General features: G+C 39.5%; 1 protein-coding gene across 1 annotated transcript; it reads right to left on the bottom strand.

Moving 5' to 3' along the window:
* Positions 1 to 2,169: 2,169 nt before the first annotated feature.
* On the bottom strand, positions 2,170 to 6,524 carry LOC107225387 (U4/U6 small nuclear ribonucleoprotein Prp3). The gene is made up of 5 exons (XM_015665837.2): positions 6,058 to 6,524; positions 5,621 to 5,832; positions 3,371 to 4,157; positions 2,728 to 3,085; positions 2,170 to 2,653 (listed from the first exon to the last, which is right to left on the bottom strand). The coding sequence occupies exons 1-5, from the start codon at positions 6,320 to 6,322 to the stop codon at positions 2,254 to 2,256; spliced, it is 2,022 nt and encodes a 673-aa protein (XP_015521323.1). The 5' UTR covers positions 6,323 to 6,524; the 3' UTR covers positions 2,170 to 2,253.
* Positions 6,525 to 20,544: the final 14,020 nt, after the last annotated feature.

Below are 20,544 nucleotides of genomic sequence, written 5' to 3'. Positions count from 1 at the left end.
CGATAAGTGTATTGCCATTGAGGTTGTACAGGGTTCAGGACTGCCAAACTTTCGGTCACTATTGTACGAAGTACCTTTGACGAACGAAATTCAAATTCAACGTTATAGAATCCATTTTGCATAAAGATTGGCCGCTACGGTTACCGTGAACGTTATTGTTAATTGGAAATCCCCAAGCTCGTTTACCACAAGGCACGTAAACCGTTTACAAATTTAGAATTAGTCGTGATATTCGATGTTCCGTTGGCCGAACCGCTTTCGTGAAATAGACTGCCTAACAATGAATCGTTTGCGCTTGGATTCAAGTAGTGCTTCAGTAGCCGAACATATCTTAGAAATATATTTTAAACAAATAAATGAAATTGCAATATATTGAACCGGGGTCCAGCGAGGCCGATATTAGCTGTAGGCACTGTTAACACGTTGTTTTTGCAAAATAGAGGATGAAAAAAAAATAAAATAGGGCAAAGCGACTTTGACGGGTGCATCCTATCTTGCTGTAATGAGGCGAAAAAGGACAGTACTATTGACTTGTTTCAATTTAGGAATAACAACGATTGCACCGTATTTTGTTAAGAATATGGTTAGCTTTCGCAAATATAGCAATACGTGAATAAATTAGGATTTTTTTTCCTCGGTTTTGACGTCCTTCTCTAAAATATCCAATGAGACTCTACACTTTTTTTTAACTTTTTATATGTAACTGCCAAGGCTATGCGAGTTCACGAAATCTTGGGAAAAACGTTTGGGTTCGGAACGGGTTATTTGGCGATCCCGGAATGCTCGGGAAACCCGAAATCTTTGTATATACTAATGCTGAATAGTATATCTAAATGAGATCACTATTTTCAGTAAAAAGTGTATTACCTTTCATCGGGGGATACGGGAATTCCGAAAATTTAAAAATATGATATTTTCGAGAATCCCAACATTTTCGGGAATCCCTAAGTTTTCGGATATTTACGGATTTTCGGAAATCCCGGGAACCGTCCCGAAATCAATACTTTTTCGCCGACCCGATCCGAAGAATTCTGGTACATGCACAGCCCTAATTACCGTTACTGTTGTATATAACTCATTATTGTATTATTGTTATTATTATAATGTGAATCCTATATCATCAGTTTGATTGGAGCTATCTTTCTAAAATTTCATGCATGCTCCCCACACGCTCAGAATATTACCCGTATGTAAGATCTATCAAAATGTTTCTCTTTGGCGATAAGATCGATGTATGTGTATAGTGAATGTCACGTACATTTTAGATTGGCTATCATTGAACGGTATATAGTTCGAGTGAAAAAACAATGTAAAGAGTGAACAATATGTTGTTTTTTTGTAAAAAGTACATCAGACGTGCTAAGAAACGATTTAAAAATCTGAATCGATCTGTACGTATTTTAGATTTTATTTTAAACGAACTGTCGTATAAATCACGTGATATGTCGTTTTGTTCGTGAAATACAAAATTATAAAGGACTTAGAACAATTGGGTCACTTCCAATTTTTTGATAGTTCAATTCTACGCAAAAGATACCCCCAAAAAGAAATCTTTCAAATATGTGACACTGTTACTTCATATAGCTAGAAATGAAGGTTAAGCATCCCCATAAGCGTTGACTCATCACTCCCTGGAGGCACATCAATTAAAGGGACTCTAAGGAACCGATAACTTCTGACTACGTCTCTCATTTCAGGACTATTTTTCCATGTCATGACTACTGAGATACTTACAGGGGCATCAAGACTATAGATATACTGACCAGCCCCCTGGCACTCAAGCCACATTCCTGTCCCCCGAATATCACCAGCCGCTCCGTGGCGCTGGCAGTATTCTGCGGCGTCTCGCTGCCATCAGCTGCTACCAGCTGCCACTACGGCTAGCTTGCGCCGGCAAGGAGTGTTAGGGCGCAAGAGGGGGGAACACCGAAATATGCCAGCGCCATGCAGTACGAACTATATGTATATGGTGATCATAAGCGCAGACAGTTCCCTATATGAAATGAATAAGAGCGCCAGGGACCTGGTACTGACAGTCAATCCAAGCGACGAAAGCAGATGTTTAACAAGTGATCCTTAGGTACATAATTATGAACAGAAGCACATCTCCTTTCAGTAATTGAATTAGTTTAACAAACTCCAACTTTACACGAAATATGTAAAAATATCTGAAATTGATTATTTATCATTTATTTCTCACCAAGAATTCTACGATTCATTGTTTGTAATATTGTTTCATTACCACACTAGGTTTTAGGTACGTGCATCATCTGTATTGTCTAATACCGCACCACTATATGCTAGATCCCAATAGTGCTCAACTTGATGTTTTTTGAAGTGTTCCCTTGCCATTTTTTCGATTGGGCACACCTTGAATTTTACCTCGCCAAAGTGTCGCTGTTTGCTTGTACCCTCCCAAACCAAAACACATCTATTAGGCACCTCGTTTCCATCATTATCCTTGACGATATCCTCTTCCCATTTTATTCGCCGTACCATCAAACGTTTATACTTGCTCAGTTGTTTAGCTCCACCCTCAACTACGACTACATTGCAGTCGCGAAACAACATCACACACCCGGTCAAGTATAATTGTTTGGCATTTGTTTCCACTTTGAACTTTTTCGATGCATTATTAACTAGATCTCGTATCCTGAAATAATTCATTTGAATATAGTTCTATGAACGTGGCCATCCCCATGTGCAGGGTATATATCAATGGATTACCTGTAAACTGCTACGTGTACTCCAAGGGTGGTATCCTCTTTCAGCTTACGAGCTTTTTTCTCGCGTCGTTGTTCCGCAGTAAGTCGACGCGCCGCGTTTGCATCCTCATGAGCCTTTAATCTCTTTGCCATCTGTTGGCGTACGTGAGCCTCAATTTTTGTGGGATCCTGTACAGCTTCTGTACCCAAGACACGCATTAAATTAGAGATCCTCAGCTTTGGCTCAGGCGGTGGTTCCAAACCCAGGCGGATCTTCTCTTGTTCCTCTTTCCATGCTTCTCGTCGGTTCTGCCGACGTAATTTTTTACGCTCCTTCTTTGTCAGAAATACTGGCATGTAGATTGGCTTGAGAGGATCAGCTGTAAGCAAACGAAAAATAGATCGAAGACAATGAAAGTTGGGGTCATATTATTATACAAGCAGGTAATTCTTGAGCAAATGAAAACTCTGCAGTTACACACATATGTAATAAATATGGTTATTGATAAATAGGGCAAGGATTTGAATTTCTCTGAAGATATTTATTCAAGGTACTGTGAGCTATAACACTCTTCCTTTGAGGATTTCAATTTTCATAATGCAACCGGAAAGCAGCTAAAAGTACTATTACAAACAATCTGATCGTCCAGAGTTTCATAACTTACTTGGAGGCCGCATTTGCGTAGGATGTTCAACCAAGTTTGTAATGGCAGAAAACTTGATTGGCATTTGTTCTTCGTCATCTGTGTAACATCCAGTAATAATAACCGAATCCCACCATTCAACATTGGGCACATCTTCGTTCATGGCCTCGGTCTTGGGGGCAATCAGTGCCAATTTTGTTGCCGAACTGATACCGGTTTTTCTGGCAATTTGTGATATTTCGTTTTGTAATTTTTCCAATTGGGCTTTCATACGTATTCTATCTGCCAACTGTTGAAACTTCCCAGGCTCGTGAAATTTTAAGGCTCTCTTGTTTCTTTGGGCTGGCTTTGCACCGATCCGACTATCAAAAAAATGCGTATCCTGCATCTCCTCTGGCCCCTTAGAATCCTGCAGCTGGGCTTTGAATTCTTCCCGTTTCTTTGCTCGAATATTGGCTTTCAGCGTAGGAACTACCTGGGTGAGTTGAACTTCTTTTCCTGTAATATCGACTGTTCTTCCAGATTCATCCAATATCAAGGGTGTTGGCTTATCAGGGACTGGCAGGCTTCCCAATAATCCCGAACTGAGTTTATTCCTAATTTGAGCCTGAAGTGCAGCAATCTTCCGAGCTTTGTCAGAATCATTTTTACTCAACAGTCCCTGATTGTACATACTCCCTACGGACGGCATGGATTCGCGAGCTCGGAACAAGGGTCTGACTGGCGGCATATCATCTTGCCGTATCGCCTTTAACGCCCGTTTGCGCTCCTCGATCTCTCTTTGAGCATTCATCATCATTTGTTTTATCTATAAAAAAAAATGTAGCAGAGGAGGAAAATGAGGAGATGAAATTCTTAACCAAGCATTGATGAATGTTAATCGAATGGTGATAAGAAAAGTCAGTAAATCAACTGAATCGATTTAATTGGATGAAAAAAAATTAAATTCCTTAGCGTAAGCGAATCTACATTTCGTGGGTACCATTTTTTTCGTTGATCCAAGTCAGCGATAATGCGACTAACTGCAAATACTTTTGCTGATTTAAACGAATGTATCAGTCGAAACAATAAGAAAATGGTTTCCATACATATGGTAAAATAAATTTATCTACAAACACAAATAGGCTAATAAATTTACCTACTTTCAAATATTTTGTTGGTTGAAAAAAAAACCACGAAACTCTAACGTTCGTGGCAGCTGGGAAAACATAAAGGTAATGAAATCGATGTTTTCTGTGTGTTGAATTAATGACATGAATAAAATATTCATGTCGAGCATTTCATTATTCAACTGTACTATGTCGTCGGCTTTTTCAGTGCAGTTAAATTGTTGAAATATTGATGAAATCCTTGCATTTTGTACATAATCTTTTCATGTCTGCTGGCAATAGCTTCATATCACTGAGATAAGTGTATTTCGTCATTTAAGTGAGCCAAAGTTAACCCGAAATCTATGCGATAGTTTGGCATAGTGGCAACAGATGTACGATTAGGTGGTATGATAAGTATTAGTGAGCAATCCCCGATTCGAATCCTGATCAAAATCATGCAGCCTTTAATCAGAAACTAAAAATGTGATTTATCCAACTTGCAATCAATTATAAGTTATTTGCAATACTGAAAAATCCACCAACTGTCGTAATTAGGCTAAAAATTTTATTTTCATTTTTGATCAGAACCTTTTCAAATGACTGCAGGACATCCTTTCATTCCATGATTCAGTCTCGTCAAACGAAATATACAGTAATTCTAATAAAACATAACCTTACTTTATAACCTGAGCATTTTTTTATCTGAATGATATGAGACTCAAGTTAACAAGTAAGTTGTTTCAATAGATGATTGAAACACTATACTGAACTGAATGTTCAGTTGCTTGTACCTAGCTGTGATTTTTCCAACCGAATATTCAGTTCCGACGACTACAATTTTTTGAAACAAACAGAACATGATCTTGCATTCATCAAACATTTGTTGGATCAAGAAGTAGGATATTCAGATTAACAAAATGATTTTTATATCAACTATAGAATAGAGATCGTTCAACTTAATATTCCGTTGACTGTACATCCTCTTACTTGTGTTAAGTAATAATAAAGTCAACAGAAGTAATTTTTATTTAGTTTGAGCAGCTTATAAATTGTTGTAACCAAATATTCGTATCGCCGTCCGTGAATGCCGCATTTAGTTGATCGAAACAATTTTTGTGATACAAAGCATTTTTGCCCTCAGTTCGGGTACTAGACAGTGGATTTATAAACTTAAATGTACCTTGTCAGCAGACAATTGTGCTTCTGTAGGTTTTTCGTTCATGAAATCGTCTTCTTTTGTTTTCGGTTTCTTTGCATCTCTGTCCTTATCCTTGTCATCGGTATGAGGACGTTTCTTACTCTTTTGGTTAGCTTTGGTGTCATCGTATATTGAAAATATTTTTTCCATCAACTTGGTAGCCTTCTTTTCTTCCAAGAGTGCCGAAAGTTTGTCTAAAACATAAATTGTCACATACCACATATACAAGTTGTAAAAAAATGTTTTGACATGCCATCAGAAGATGAATACTTATCTCTAGTAAATTGACTAAACGCTAGGTAGTAGCGTTTCATTGAAAACTTGAAATCACTGAGTGAAAAGGATAAATGAATGAGCGACACAGTTCAATGGTTATAGTTGTAGATCAGTTCGAATGTCGGTGATATAGAGAAACTTACCAGCAGTTTTACGCTTGTCGTAGCCCGAAGTGATGCAGTTTATAGCGGTAGTAACAATTGACGGCTCTCCAAAACCCAGAAACTTATGTACTGCCTTCTCTATTTGAGGCTTCATATCATCTATCTCTTTGCGGGTTAGATAAGCCATTGTAATAAGTTGTGCAACTGGAATGTCAAGAAGTAGCAAAAAGTCAATTTGAAAACTGCAAAGAATTACTCGTTGAACCCCAAAGAGAACAAGATACGGACGACGTTGTTGTATCATTCAGCCCGCACGTGAGTAACCGAAAAGTAAGGCAGGGTAAAATGAAAAATACATTCCACACAGAAAACACTTGATAAGAGTCTTGACCGTGACAAAAACTGCTTAGACCGCAGAGGTTAGATTTGTACTAAAACCAGCCATGTTTATACTATGGGTGTATTCCGAAATATACTCGCAGTACTGCAAGTACTAGCAACCGCGTTCCGAAACCGCGCGACAGCTTCCTGCCGCCAGTCTGTGACGTCTGAAATTTGTGACGTATTGACTGTGACTACTACGGTCTGGGACGTGAGGCAGTTGCAGTACTTGAGAGATGGCCGCGTCCTCGGTGTAGCGTTCCGCTTTTTCTGCAACTGGCAACTCGAAGTAAAAACGGAACGCAGTTCGCAGTTGACTGCGTGACGTCACGGTCGGCAGTACTGGAAGTACATTTTGGAATACACCCAAATCCCGAGATCGCTAGAAAGAGATGGCAGTATATCAACTGCGGGTGTGAGACTAAGATAGCACCAAAAACGGTGGAATCGAAGTTCTGGGGGCTTATTACGGTTTTTGGATTGGGTGAAAATGACGAATGTGAGCGGCTCACCCTATTTCGGTCAATCTCACCTCCTGAAAGTGCGAGTTTCCTCGCGCGAGCTGACTTGACACAAAATTTGATGTGAGAAGGTGAAATTGAAGTGAGTTACACCCGTATTCATAGTCCTTCCTTGACAGCACAAGGAGCCTTATTGGCCTCCTTCTTTCAAAGCAGATCTCGAGCTTCCTTGAGGAAAGCTTCGGCACTGCGATTGGCAGTTTCGTTTTATGTAGCCAACGCTTGCGCTTGCGCTTGGCGACTATGCACTTATGACCCGTATGACGCAGAGATCACAGCTAGTCTACAAGTTAACCTCTTTGAAGTTATACACTCTCATCAACCGACGCAAGTTGACAATGAGAGCCAAGCGGTTTAAGTTAGATTTAAATATAACCGAGTGACGCTTCGATCAGCAGTTTTACCACCATAAGCAATCACATATCCCTAAATATGTCTTCCCTCCTGGAAGGGAGAGCCAAGTTGTGACTATGAAACGAGGATGCCTCTGAGATTCAAGGAAGCCTTCATCAAGGCGTCCTTTACCCTTGAGATAAGGAGCGACTATGAATACGGGTATAAGGCTGCCGTCCCATGGTCCGGAATTTGTTCCGTCTCCACGAACCCTGAACCCAGTGACTTTTCAAGCCCCAATCGGAGGCGTTCCGGCTCCACTGATTTACGGGATGCATTTTTCCTACTGTCCCATGATACGGAAATGACACACACGGAACGATCGCCGGCAAATTGCGATTGTTCCTTTTAGCGCTGAATTTGAAATGCACTACTGTGATTGGGTGTCGGCACTTCCGGGCCTGTGCATTCCGTGTCATGGGACACCCGATGCTGACAGAGACGGAATCGTATTACTCACACAAGCATATGTATTGTTTACATGCTTACGTTACATGCTTACGTTAGGCTGCAAATAAGAGGTTATGATATGAATATTCTCGAATTATAGGTTAGAAATTGGGTGATATTAGGTCAAACGTGACGCAAGTTTTAATTATTTCCACTTCAACAACTACAACGAACAATTAAATAAATGAATTTCGTATTCTGAAGAATTTTATACTTACAGGACCTGACGAATTCAGTTTTTTCTTATGTTACGCACCCACACACACACAGATACAGAGATTTGTTTGACAGTTCGCAAATACTGGTAATGCACACGGAACGGAATGTCCGGAACACTTCTGATTGGGGCTTGAAAAGTCACTGGATTCCGAGTTCGTGAGACGGAACAAATTCTGGACCATGGGACGGCTGACGCACACTTGTGACGTCGGAACGGTACCTAGTGGAAATCTCCAGATGTTAGACACCGGAAACATTCACACGCAGCTACAGCCAGACTCACATCAGTAGTTTGGGTCACCAATTACCGATTAAGTATTGAAATACACCGGACAACGGGCATTCTGTCGCTCTAGTCGAACGAACCGAAGAGGGAGAAATTGTTGGATAAAAGATTTAATTTGGCTTACCTTTTTGAGAGTATTCTGGATGCGATGACTTGTAGATTGGTGAGAGGTTTTAGTGGAATAACTGACTTTAATATTTGGATATTTTGACTAACTTGGTTTATTTTATAAGTTTGATATTTAAAAGTCACAAACGCAGAGTTACACAGTGTAAGATCTTAGACTTAGTAAAAATGGAGTTGAAGCTCGCTGAACTTTTGGGCAGAGTAACGTTGTATGAAAGTTTTAATGCAAAAGGCTAAAGGATTTTACCGCGAGACTGTACCGGAACTAGATGACGAATCTGGAGGTAGAAACACAAGAGAGCGATCGAGTGATCGGTCGCCCTTTTTATAGGGGTCGATCGTTGCGCAGAACGATCCCCCTCTCTAGTTTTTTGGTCGCCTTTGCGCACCTCCCCTCTTTTCTAGGAATTCTAATTAGGGCACGACATCTTCGCCGCATGCACGCCTGTGATCTTATTTCTTTAGCTATTACTATATTGTAGGTTTTTACGTATGGTATATCGCTGCTTGGTGCGGTGGTGTAGGTGCGTGGACTTGGTTCCGTAGTTCTCCGAACTGCGTGAGCTTTTCGTTGTGTCGCCAGCCCCCTTTGTGGCGCCAGCCCCCTTTGTGGCGCCAGCCCCTTTGTGGCGCCCGTCAGCCACTTAACTACCTGTCTACCTCTGAATGTTTTTGCTATCTTGCTCGTTACAAAGCCCATATTTCATTTTGGTTACCTGTCGTTTGTTAGTTTTATAGTTATATCTATATAGAATTGTATATGTATTATAGTCGACTACTGTCGTTGTTAGTTTTATAGTTGTATCTATATAGAATTGCATATGTATTAAAGTCGACTACTGTCGTTGTTAATCTGGAGTACAATAGCAATTGTTTATGAACATAGTTTGTTATTTGTTTAGCATTATTAGAATCACGCTGCTGCGAATATCTTTAGTTGTTTGTGTTATAACTATCTTAACAGATTTAGGGTACTTAGTAATTTGATGATTCATAGCTTTAGAGCAGGTTTACATGTGTGCTTTTGTATATGATTCCCTTCTGTAGTTGTTAATTCTTATATTGATATAAATCGGCTTGGAAGCTTCTAGAACGTTTTCGTTTCGTCGGTAAGTTTCCTAATGTATTCTCTAGGTAAGGCTCTGTATGGCTCCACATTGGAGATCTGCATTGCCTTCAAAACGTTGCGCGTGTTGCCTACAATACGGCGTTGCGGAAGAAGGTATAGTTCATGCTGGGTAATTAGCATTCACGGTTTGATGGTTTTGCAGTCTCTGGTTTTATGGGTTATTGCAGCAGTGCTATCTTTACATTATATTGGTTATGCATTTATCTATGGTTTTACAGTCTTCTATACTCCAGGCTATATAGTAAAGCGTATGTTGCTTAAGTATAGCTCTCAGCTCCGAATGCACAAATGGCATTGCTGAGTGCTATATAATAATTGGGTATAATTGTGTTAGTTAATTATAGTGTTAATGTGATAGTGATATATAATAACGTATAATAATATTATAGTTCTCTGTAGTACGAAGATCTCGTAACATGGTTTGTAAGCCTTGGCTAGTGAATTTCATAGTTATTTCCATCTAGGGGTATTCCAAATAGTTAGACAGTTGTTTTAATTTCTTATGGTTACAAGATTCTCGTACTTAGAGTTTGGTTAGTTGATAAAAGTAACATGCAGTAATAATAATCGATAAAACATACGGACGTTCCGGTCGGACGTTACACCTCCCCCCTTATGCAAGAATGGCGAGCCTCTGCTCGATCATTCTTTCTGACGGTCGTTGGGTGCTGTAGGTTTTTCAATCCATACGGTACTTTGGTTGTCCTTGGGGTCCATGGTCGATGTTGAGACGTTTTTTGCAATTGGTGATTGGGTTGCTGGCTTCATGTTTAAATTGGGGTATATGGGTATCGGCATTCCTTGGGGTGCTTTGTATTCTCCGTCCTCTTTTGTTGTTGGTTCAGTCTGGTTAATGTTTCTCGTGTTGTTTCCCATTGATTCGTAATATCGCCCGACCGTAGGTTTTGGCGCTGGTGCTTCTTGCTTGAAGGATCCGGGTATTGCGTATTCGTGTTTGATTGACATGTCCATGTGTATCTCGGGGATTCCGGAGCAGTGTTTTGGTTTTGGTTGTTCTTGGTTCCAGGATATGTCTAAAGGTTTTGGTTGTGGCGGCGGTTTATTTTGGTTGTTAGATGGTCCTTTGGATTCCGTATCGTCCTCTTGTTTTTGCCTGGCTAGATGTAAGAGTAGGTTAGTCAGGGAATTCCATATGGCTCCGAACATGTGAAAGCTGCACCCGTAGGCTTTTCTCAGAGCATATCCGTGGATTATTGTGTCGAGGATGAATTTGGTTATTTGGATGGTTACCCAAATTCCGATTCCTCCTGCGGTGAGAGTGCCAAAGCTTACGAACCAACCCCACATCTTTGTCCATGTGTTCTTGGCTATTTTTTGCATTGCTTCTTCAGTTAGGAATTGCATGATAGATAATTGTTGATTTGCTATGGTTTGTCCTGACATTCCTCTTGCCATGTCGTTTAGTATTCCAGATCTCTCTGCTGGGAACATGATATGATCTCTCAGTCGTTCCAGATCTTCAGAGGAGTAGATTCCACTGGTTGCTAGGTTATTGGGGTTAATGTATTTCCATGTTGGTGTGGTTAAAGGTTCTATTGTGCCTGGTTTCACTGATTCGGTCAATTCTGGTAGTAGTTTATACCATTTCTTATCGAGATTGAACATTACTGGGATGAAAGGGTTACATTCTATCTGGACTCCGGTTTTTAACAACATGCGGCTCTTCGGTGATACAAACATGCTGGCGTTTCCTCTGAATACCGGTAATTCTTGGTAACAGTTCTTCGTCTTTCTAATTTTTACGTCAACTGGTATGCATTTGATTATGTGGATTACTTCTCCTGCTATTGTTGCCATGTAGCCTGGTCCTTTCATTAATTGGTGCGCGAAGTCGTCGGGCGTTACGGCTGCGGATGTCAATAAGTTCCGTAAAACTTGTTGTTCCAATTTGCATTTCTGCGAGAGTACGTCTCGGTATAATGCTGACATCTGCATTCTCATATGTCTTTCCACGTATACGAATTTTGAATTTACATAGGTGAAAATGTCCAAGTTGCTGGTTGCTATGGGTTTTTTGTGAGTGAACGCGTTTTTAGTTGGTTCTTCGATGATGAGTAGCTTCGGGTGTTCGGTCCGAATCAATTCGTACCCGCATACTTGTTGACGTCCCCTTTTCGAAAAGGCGAAGGTTATGTCTTGGGTGGTAACTGTATACACTTCGTCATAGGTTTCGTCGCTGTTTTTGATTTTGGTGGCTCTGCCGTCGTATAAGACGTCGTATCGGTCCAGTTGACAGGAATCCTTTGGCAAGGTTTCCCAGAACGTGTTTCCTCCTTCATTATCTACGCAATTACCGTTGCTGAATTCACACGTTGTTCCGGATCGAAATATGATTTTATTTGAATTTAGATTTATTTTTGCAGTATATTCGGCTAGACTGATCTTTACATATCCTTGGACTATTACGTCGCTCCATGTTCCGTATTCGTCGGAGTATTGTATGCTTTCGCAGCAACTCATCACTGCGATTTCCTTTATCATGAAGATATGATTTTCCCCGTGAAATCCTTGAAGGTCTATGATGTACTTCAATCACCATGGTTTCGCATCAGTTCGATTGTCGTTGTGGTAGTTCCCTTGCACACAGGTTAAAGCGTCGTTCTCGTATGGCATCATTTCTTTTAAGGGACTTGTTCGATGTACTTTCTCGTCGTACATTAGCTGTCACTCCGCATAAGGGTTGGGTGTTTCTTTATTCCTATCTTATTGTTAGATGTATGATATATTTATATATATATATATATATATATCCGATGTACTTAACTAAAGGTATCTATGCGCGGCATGATTAGTTATGATAATGGAATTAGTTGATGTACCCGACAGTGGGTCTTGTTATGGTTTTAGTTTGTTAATTCATCGTCGCCTGTTGTTAGGAATTTCGATTGCCGAATCGTCGATCATAAAGTGTTGCTTGACCTTGTAATTTTGATCATAAAAACTATTGAAAATATATCGCCATCTACGTCTTTGATCATTACTATGCTATTCGGATAATTCCCGTAATCGAAAAGATTGACGGTGGTGTATATATCGCTAACGATGTGGTCGGTATATATGCTATAGTTATAGGTTCTTGGTGGCAGGTCATCGTTCCATAACAACTGGCGAGTTAGCTCTTTACCCAATTTGGCATGATTCTATTGCATATTACGGCAATAATATTACCAGCTCGCCTTATTTCTAAGGTTCGCATATCTTGCTGAAATCTATCGGCGAATATTATGACAAAATTTTCCTGGTTTGCCAAGAGCTTCATCTGCAAAATCGAAATGTTGATATAGTAGTTGAAATCATAGTGTTGGTGAGGGTTATCAATTGCGAGTGATTGGTTTTTAGCGGGATTTGTGTGCTGGGTACATCTTCTTGGAGTAGGGGAAGCGTGAGTTTTAAAATTTTTGGAGTTTATTCCTTAAGAAACTATTCGAGTTATAAGGCCAGGTACGGAAATTTCAAGTGTAACGTTCGAAAGCTTGAGGCGTTAAGTAGAAAGAGACAAATATATATGTATCTGTAAGATTGAACGTGCAAAAGAATGAGATGGGATATATTACAAAGCGTATGCTATACTCGGGGTCTCCTCTTTGTGCGGTGCTTCGTAGTCTCACTGTATAGTTCACTACCTCTGGGCTGAGAGTTGAATGTGTGCGTATGTTTGTACGTGAGTTGTGTGCCTGCGCATTACGAAGTTCTGCCGCAACTTGTACGTTGCTGCTGAGTACAGGGTATGCATGCTTAGTGCATCCCAGATTATCGCCTGGTAGGCGAAATATATCTGCATTTGCTCGGATTAGGTTATAGACATTCTCTTTCTCCTCGGCATTTAAGTGTTCTAATCTCAATAAGGATTCCAAAAGCTCGACCCTGGCTTTGACTAGGTTGTGGAAATTTTGAACCATAAATAATCGTTTTATTTTTGGGATGTTTATTTTATTAGATCGGTTTGTGTTTTGCGTAGAGATATTCCGTGGGATTGCGCATGTTATCTTCCTTTTATACTCGTCTTCGGCTGTTTTCGTATAGGATTTAAATTCGGATTCGCGTAGACTTCTTTATTTCTTGTCTTCTTTTATATTTATTTGTCTCTTGGTTTTTATTGCATCGATCTATTTCTTCTTTAAATATCGAGGTGTGTTCATTTATTACAGCCTTGTTTGCGTTGTCGGTAATATACGGTCCCATTAGTTTGATTTTATTTAATTCACTCGTTGTGGGTTTATTGGATTCACTCTGGTTTACTATAGAATTATCATTTCTTATGGATTCGTCGGAATATTTATTCTTATTTTTCTCGGACTCGTCGGAGTTACTTTTACACTTATTGTTCGTAGTTTTATTTTCGTCCTTCGCGGATTCATTGGATTCATTTGGTATTATCGCAGTTTCATTATTATTTTTCATGGATTTATCATTATCTTTCATAGACTCATTGGATTCACTTGGATTTATTGTATATTCATCATTAATTTTCATAGATTTATAGGAATATTTCGTGGATTCATTATCGTTTTTCGCAGATTCATTGGATTCATTTGGATTTATCGCATTTTCGTCATTATTTTTCATCGATTCATTGGAATATTTCGTAAATTCATTATCGTTTTTCACAGATTCATTGGATTCACCTTGGTTTATCGCAGATTCGTCATCATTTTTCATAGATTTATTGGAATATTTCGTGGATTTATTATCGTTTCTCACAGATTCATTGGATTTATTTTGATTTATCGCAGATTCGTCATTATTTTTCATAGATTTATTGGAATATTTCGTGGATTTATTATCATTTCTCACAGATTCATTGGATTTATTTTGATTTATCGCGGATTCGTCATTATTTTTCATGGATTCATTGGAATATTTCGTAGATTGGTTATCGTTTCTCGCAGATTCATTGGATTCACTTGGGTTTATCGCAGATTCGTCGTCATTTTTCATGGATTTATTGGAATATTTCGTAGATTTATTATCGTTTTTCGTAGATTCATTGGATTCATTTGGATTTATCGCGTTTTCGTCATTATTTTTCATCGATTTATTGGAATATTTCGTAGATTTATTATCATTTTTCACAGATTCATTGGAATATTTCATAGATTTATTATCGTTTTTCACAGATTCATTGGATTCACTTTGATTTATCGTAGATTCGTCATTATTTTTCATAGATTTATTGGAATATTTCGTAGATTCATTATCGTTTCTCACGGATTCATTGGATTCGATTGGATTTATCGCATATTCATCATTATTTTTCATAGATTTATAGGAATATTTCGTAGATTTATTATCGTTTCTCGCAGATTCATTGGATTCACTTGGATTTATCGCAGATTCGTCGTCATTTTTCATGGATTTATTAGAATTTTTCGTAGGTTTATCATCATTTTTCACAGATTCATTGGATTCACTTTGATTTATCGCATTTTCGTCATTATTTTTCATCGATTTATTGGAATATTTCGTAGATTTATTATCATTTCTCACGGATTCATTGGATTCACTTTGATTTATCGTAGATTCGTCGTTATTTTTCACGGATTCATTGGAATATTTCGTAGATTTATTATCGTTTTTCACAAATTCATTAGATTCACTTTGTATTAACGTAGATTCATTATTATTTCTCATGGATTTATTATTATCTTTCATAGATTCATCGGATTCACTTGGATTTATCGCAGATTCGTCGTCATTTTTCATGGATTTATTGAAATATTTCGTAGATTTATTATCGTTTTTCACAAATTCATTAGATTCACGTTGATTTATCGCAGATTCTTCGTTATTTTTCACGGATTTATTGGAATATTTCGTAGATTTATTATCATTTCTCACAGATTCATTGGGTTTATTTTGATTTATCGCAGATTCGTCATTATTTTTCATGGATTTATTGGAATATTTCGTAGATTTATTATCGTTTTTCACAGATTCATTGTATTCACTTAGATTTGTCGCAGATTCGTCATTATTTTTCATAGATTTATTGTCGTATTTCATGCATTCGTCGGGGCATATTTGATATTTCGTGGGCATATTCTTATAACTAACGGTTGCTTTTGCATTCTCACTTTTAATTTTAAAATTTTGGGTATCTGATTTTAAGGAGTCCTCTGTTTCACTTATTTCTTCCAGGGTTTGCGGTGGAATCCTCAGTCTTACTTCCGAGTCTGACGTATTAATTGCATAAAGGTACGCTTTATCATCTCGGTTTGTCACTAACGCGTTCCCTATGTAGACGTTGTCACCTGCGTCTATCAGGGGTACGTACCCTTCGGTTAACTCAGTTTTTTCGAGATTGATACGGATGCCAAGCCGTGTCCTCGATGGAATTACGATAACATCTTCCGGATTTTCGACCTTTTCCTTTCCTTTAAGAGGTTCGGAAATTTCCGTCGTTAATTCGGATTTTGTATAACCGAGACACCCGTTAGATTCTACATCCAGGAGCGGTAAAACCTCGGTGCCTAGTTCGGTCTCCGCGAGTTTGTCGCAGTTGCCAGTCTGCGCTCTATACGGAGTCGTTTTTTCCTGCCGGTTTAGAAATGGGATTTGTACGTTACCGAATTCTAATGTGCCTTTATCAAAATTTATCTGAGCTCGATTTTCGTTGAAGAACTGGGATCCTATTATTCCGTCCTGTGGGATTGGTAAATTTTCCGGAACTATATGGAATTGAGCTTCGGTTCCTATTACGTTTATGGGAACTTCTCCCATAGTTTCTACGCACGCGGGGACTATTCCGCTAAGATTAAATTTCTTTTGTTCGTTTATTTCAATTTCTGACCTTACACAGTTATTTTTTATAATGTTCAAGTCGGAGCCTGTATCCAACATGAAAGTACTCGGATTTTGTAATTCGCTCGCTTCTAATTTGATCGTGGGGATTATACTTTCTGGATTTATGATCGTATTGATTGATTTGTCATCGGAATTTTGAGGTGGATCTATAATTATTTGTTCCATATCGCTTGTAGCCAACGTCACTAGTTTTCTATCGGTACGCCCTGTATAATAGATAAGGTGCGGTTCGGTATTTTGAGAGCCTCCGAGGTCGCACCGTCGTTCGGCAGGCTCTCCCCGTTTCCCGAAAATGAGACTCGATTTTCTCGCGGCATTTGATTTGATCTATCATTTCGCTGTTTAATTGGGCATTCGCTGATTAAGTGACCGTAGTTTCTGCAATATCGACAGTGTTCGCGTGGTTGTTCTGTCTGGTATTCGTCAGGTCGGTTCGAATTGTAGGGCTGATAATTCGTTTGCGGAGTATAACGCGTTTGTCTAATTATTTGATTATCGTCGTACTGATTTGGACGCTGGTTTCCCTGTCTGAAATTTGGTTGTGACCTCTGCAGGCTAGGGTCCCTTGAATAAGTTCTTTCACGGTACGAGTTATTGCTGGGATAAATGTTTCCGCGGTATTGATTGTTCCCTTGATAGCGATTTTCGCGATATTGATTATTTCTAGGATAACCTTGTTGATTAGGGGAATTCGACCTTCGATTACTGAAATTGTCCTGGTTACTAAAATTCGGAAGTCCCTGTTGCCGATTGGGACGATTTTCTCTTGGATCGTAACCGGGCTGCGGTTGGTAATTTATTTGATGCTTCGGAAATTGATTTCTCGAGTTAGTATTATTTTGAAGTTGGTAGGTGTTCGAGTTACGTCGGGGATCCGAATAAGTGTCTCTTGTGTTATAATTATTTCGATAGTCTGCTCGATTACCTTGGATAACATAAGTCTGATTCCGAGGTTTACGGTGGTCGTAATAGCTTTTATCTGAATTATATTGGCAATCGTATTTATCGTGGTCGTTTGCTCCACACACAACGCAATTATATGGTTGAAACATCGCGTAATTTATCGTAGCGTCCTGAATTGTGCTAGGTTGATCTCCTCGTCTAAGTTGGATTTTAATTTTCTCCTGTTTTTCTATTTTCATAGCCGCGTCGACCAGGTCTTTCAGAGTACCGGGTATTGTGGGGATTTTTCCGTCGATTTCAGGTCTTAATCCGCGCAGAAAAGCGGCTTTGCCGTCCGCTTCGGTATTTCGCGTAAAAATTTCGAAATCGTCTGTACGTTGTTCTTGCAAGAATGCCTGTCTTATATTTTCCATCGCTTCACGTACCCTTGAGGCGTACGTCACGACGTCTTCATTCTGTCTTTGGAAAATTTTCCCTAGTTCACCCTGACACAGATTAACGGATTTCGCTGGTCCATAAAGCTCATTTATTCGCGCGGTTAATTCGTCTACGGTATCGAACCGTTCGTTCTCGATCACACGTCGAGCTACTCCCTTGATTTTATTACGTATTATTCGCGCGAGGCTTAATTCGACTTGAGGCGGGACCATTTCGCGTGCATCCTTGCATCCCTGCACAAAACTTCTAACCTGGGACGGATTGCCGTCAAACACCGGGACTGCCTCTAAGGCATCCTTAATTGAGATATAATGATAAGTCGGTGCTGGTAAGGCGGTTGCGCCTGTACTTGCAACGGGTTCGCTCACCATTTTAAATTCCTGAGGAATCTTAATATGTGTTTGGGATTGGTTTTCCGAATCAGGCGTTTGAATAAGTATTTGAGTGGGTTTTTCTGTTTTTCTCGAGTTCTCCGGAGAATTTTTATTCGTTGAATTAGAGTTTTGGCTGGAGATTTGCGACTGTTCAGGATTTAGACCTGAGGTTCCCGACGCGTTCGTCTCCTCTAAATTTTCTAATTGTCCTTCGAATAATTGGGTGCCCTGCGTACTAACTTGTGATCTGAGTCGTCGGTCTGAAGGCGGACTATGTACTACGGCTGTGCGTTTTTTATCGGCAGGAGGGTCTTCCTTTCCCATTTAATGTTGGGATTGCACAATCTTTTGTTAATAAGGTTTATTTTGAATTTTAGATCCCGTGTCGGAGAAAAGGAGGTAGGAATCGTTGGAAGTTTGAACGGGAGGTATTTAGAAATAATTTTCGCCTTTTTCCTAATCCTTGCGTCTTCTTCGCTAATCGTTCTGGGTCGCGTTGGGGGCTCGAACAGCTTATTTCTTTCTTTTATTCGTTCTTCTGTATTTCCCTTGCAATAGCAAATATCTTCAGAAGTTCTGATGGTGTGGTTAGAATTCTGCGGTTTATTGAGATAAGGCTCCTTTACAGAGTCCGGGATTTCGTGCGGATCGCTTAATATAATCGGCTGAGTATATTGTTCCCAAAGCTTCGCTATGGTTCCGCGTTTTCCTCCGTTTATTTCGTTCGATTTTGGGAGCATTCGTTATGAGAACAAAGGGTATTTGTCAGAGGTTTCGATTAAAGGTTGAAATCCTGGTTCGACAGAGTATTTCGATGAAAACGAGGGATCTCGGCGATACAAGATCCCAGTAGTTGCGATATTGAAGTAATATTTGAATGGGAAATTTCCAGAGCGGATGGAAAAATTCTTGATTGACTCATTGATTTTTAGGATTTTGGCGAGTTAACGGGTATTCAAATTCGAGTTCGTTTAGTCATTTTATTAAATCGAGCGAGATTAGGGTGATTTTCAGTTCGTGTTGGTAGCGCGCAAAAATTCCGCCGTCCGTCGGTCGCTACTCGCGTCACAAAAAGTTTTTCGCGATTATAACGTTTGGTCTTCCCGGCCGATGCACCAGAAAATTTTTGATATGTGACGTCGGAACGGTACCTAGTGGAAATCTCCAGATGTTAGACACCGGAAACATTCACACACAGTTACAGCCAGACTCACATCAGTAGTTTGGGTCACCAATTACCGATTAAGTATTGAAATACACCGGACAACGGGCATTCTGTCGCTCTAGTCGAACGAACCGAAGAGGGAGAAATTGTTGGATAAAAGATTTAATTTGGCTTACCTTTTTGAGAGTATTCTGGATGCGATGACTTGTAGATTGGTGAGAGGTTTTAGTGGAATAACTGACTTTAATATATTTGGATATTTTGACTAACTTGGTTTATTTTATAAGTTTGATATTTAAAAGTCACAAACGCAGAGTTACACAGTGTAAGATCTTAGACTTAGTAAAAATGGAGTTGAAGCTCGCTGAACTTTTGGGCAGAGTAACGTTGTATGAAAGTTTTAATGCAAAAGGCTAAAGGATTTTACCGCGAGACTGTACCGGAACTAGATGACGAATCTGGAGGTAGAAACACAAGAGAGCGATCGAGTGATCGGTCGCCCTTTTTATAGGGGTCGATCGTTGCGCAGAACGATCCCCCTCTCTAGTTTTTTGGTCGCCTTTGCGCACCTCCCCTCTTTTCTAGGAATTCTAATTAGGGCACGACATCTTCGCCGCATGCACGCCTGTGATCTTATTTCTTTAGCTATTACTATATTGTAGGTTTTTACGTATGGTATATCGCTGCTTGGTGCGGTGGTGTAGGTGCGTGGACTTGGTTCCGTAGTTCTCCGAACTGCGTGAGCTTTTCGTTGTGTCGCCAGCCCCCTTTGTGGCGCCAGCCCCCTTTGTGGCGCCAGCCCCTTTGTGGCGCCCGTCAGCCACTTAACTACCTGTCTACCTCTGAATGTTTTTGCTATCTTGCTCGTTACAAAGCCCATATTTCATTTTGGTTACCTGTCGTTTGTTAGTTTTATAGTTATATCTATATAGAATTGTATATGTATTATAGTCGACTACTGTCGTTGTTAGTTTTATAGTTGTATCTATATAGAATTGCATATGTATTAAAGTCGACTACTGTCGTTGTTAATCTGGAGTACAATAGCAATTGTTTATGAACATAGTTTGTTATTTGTTTAGCATTATTAGAATCACGCTGCTGCGAATATCTTTAGTTGTTTGTGTTATAACTATCTTAACAGATTTAGGGTACTTAGTAATTTGATGATTCATAGCTTTAGAGCAGGTTTACATGTGTGCTTTTGTATATGATTCCCTTCTGTAGTTGTTAATTCTTATATTGATATAAATCGGCTTGGAAGCTTCTAGAACGTTTTCGTTTCGTCGGTAAGTTTCCTAATGTATTCTCTAGGT

Source organism: Neodiprion lecontei, chromosome 6 (assembly GCF_021901455.1).
Source record: "Neodiprion lecontei isolate iyNeoLeco1 chromosome 6, iyNeoLeco1.1, whole genome shotgun sequence".
In the NCBI taxonomy this organism is placed as follows: domain Eukaryota; kingdom Metazoa; phylum Arthropoda; class Insecta; order Hymenoptera; family Diprionidae; genus Neodiprion; species Neodiprion lecontei.
This window is presented reverse-complemented; position numbering and strand designations above follow the sequence as displayed.

Excerpts from the sequence above, each read along its gene's own strand:
- LOC107225387 (XM_015665837.2), bottom strand. The coding sequence starts at position 6,322 with ATGATACAACAACGTCGTCCGTATCTTGTTCTCTTTGGGGTTCAACGA. Across the intron at positions 4,158-5,620 it reads CACAATTGTCTGCTGACAAG|ATAAAACAAATGATGATGAA; the intron begins GTACATTTAAGT and ends TTTTTTTTATAG. Across the intron at positions 2,654-2,727 it reads GTACACGTAGCAGTTTACAG|GATACGAGATCTAGTTAATA; the intron begins GTAATCCATTGA and ends GAATTATTTCAG.